This window comes from Triticum aestivum, unplaced genomic scaffold (genome assembly GCF_018294505.1).
Source record: "Triticum aestivum cultivar Chinese Spring unplaced genomic scaffold, IWGSC CS RefSeq v2.1 scaffold39452, whole genome shotgun sequence".
NCBI classification, from domain to species: Eukaryota; Viridiplantae; Streptophyta; class Magnoliopsida; order Poales; family Poaceae; genus Triticum; species Triticum aestivum.
Window position 1 is genome coordinate 1 of NW_025243963.1, and position 1068 is coordinate 1068.

The 1068-nt window shown below is 51.5% G+C and overlaps 1 protein-coding gene across 1 annotated transcript; it reads right to left on the reverse strand.

Moving 5' to 3' along the window:
- Nucleotides 1-53: 53 nt before the first annotated feature.
- Nucleotides 54-809, reverse strand: LOC123176998 (mavicyanin-like). Its single transcript, XM_044590982.1, has one exon. The coding sequence runs from the start codon at nucleotides 740-742 to the stop codon at nucleotides 227-229; it is 516 nt and encodes a 171-aa protein (XP_044446917.1). The 5' UTR covers nucleotides 743-809; the 3' UTR covers nucleotides 54-226.
- Between the last annotated feature and the right edge of the window lie 259 nt (nucleotides 810-1068).

Sequence of the window (1068 nt, forward strand, 5' to 3'; positions counted from 1 at the left end):
AAAGTCTGGGCTCTTATGGTTTAAAACGAACGTGTTTCAGGACAAATATTGTATAAGACCAAAAGAATCTTTTTTAACAAATCCTCCAAAATGAATCAACAAAACGCAAAGCCCAAAATACGTCCAACATACACATAACTACTTGACTATACACACAGAAAATTGCTAGTAATAATTTCTTAACTATACATAAAGTACACATGTGCCTGCGAATGCAGAGATGCACTCAAGCCATGAGGCCGACAACGGCAAGCAAAACAGCAAGGCCAAACCCGGTGGCCTGCACATTGGTGGCAGTGGAGACAGGAGTCGGCGGGGGAGCATTGCTTGCACTTGGGCCGTTCGCCGGGGCGGGTGACGAAGAGGAGGAGCCTGGCATGACATCGATCTTAACCTTCATGCCGCCCGCGCAATGACCAGGGAAACCGCAGATGAAGTAGCGGGTACCAGTGGCGGTGAGGGTCACGACATCATTCCCGGAGTTGAAGGTGGTGACAGGGCTGGCGGTGCTGCAGGAGTCGTAGTCTGCCTTGCTGACCTCGAGGACGTCGTGTGCCTGAGGGGAGTACTTGAAGACGATTTGATCGCTCGTTTGGAAGTTCCTAGAGGATGCCCAAGTGTCGTAGTTGGTGCTAAGGTCCCATGCGCCGCCCCGCTCGCCCACGTTGTAGATCGCCGCTGACGCGGAGCTCAGGACTGCCATCGCAGCTACGACGAGAAGAATGGTTCTCATGGCAGCCATTGTGGTTGGAACTGCAAGAAGAGCTAGCAGAGGAGATTACCAGGCAGGTGCTGTATTGATCCTTGAGCAGAGAATGCGTTTGCTTCCCTAGATGGCTGTATTGGTTCCTATATATAGTACTCCAATGCAGCCTACACCCGGGTGGGATGGAGAAAAATGTGCGGTTGGTGGAAGCGTGGAATGGAGTGCGTGTACAGGTGGGAACACAAGCAAGCAGCTGGTACGTACTCGGTCAAAATAGACTGAGGATGTGAAGATCGGGCTGTGCTGTTCGCCTACTGACCTTTTCACGCGTTCCTTTGCTTTTTCTTCGGTATAGACGCGGT

What these genes read in the sequence shown, in the direction of transcription:
- LOC123176998 (XM_044590982.1), bottom strand. Translation starts at nt 742, where the DNA reads ATGGCTGCCATGAGAACCATTCTTCTCGTCGTAGCTGCGATGGCAGTC.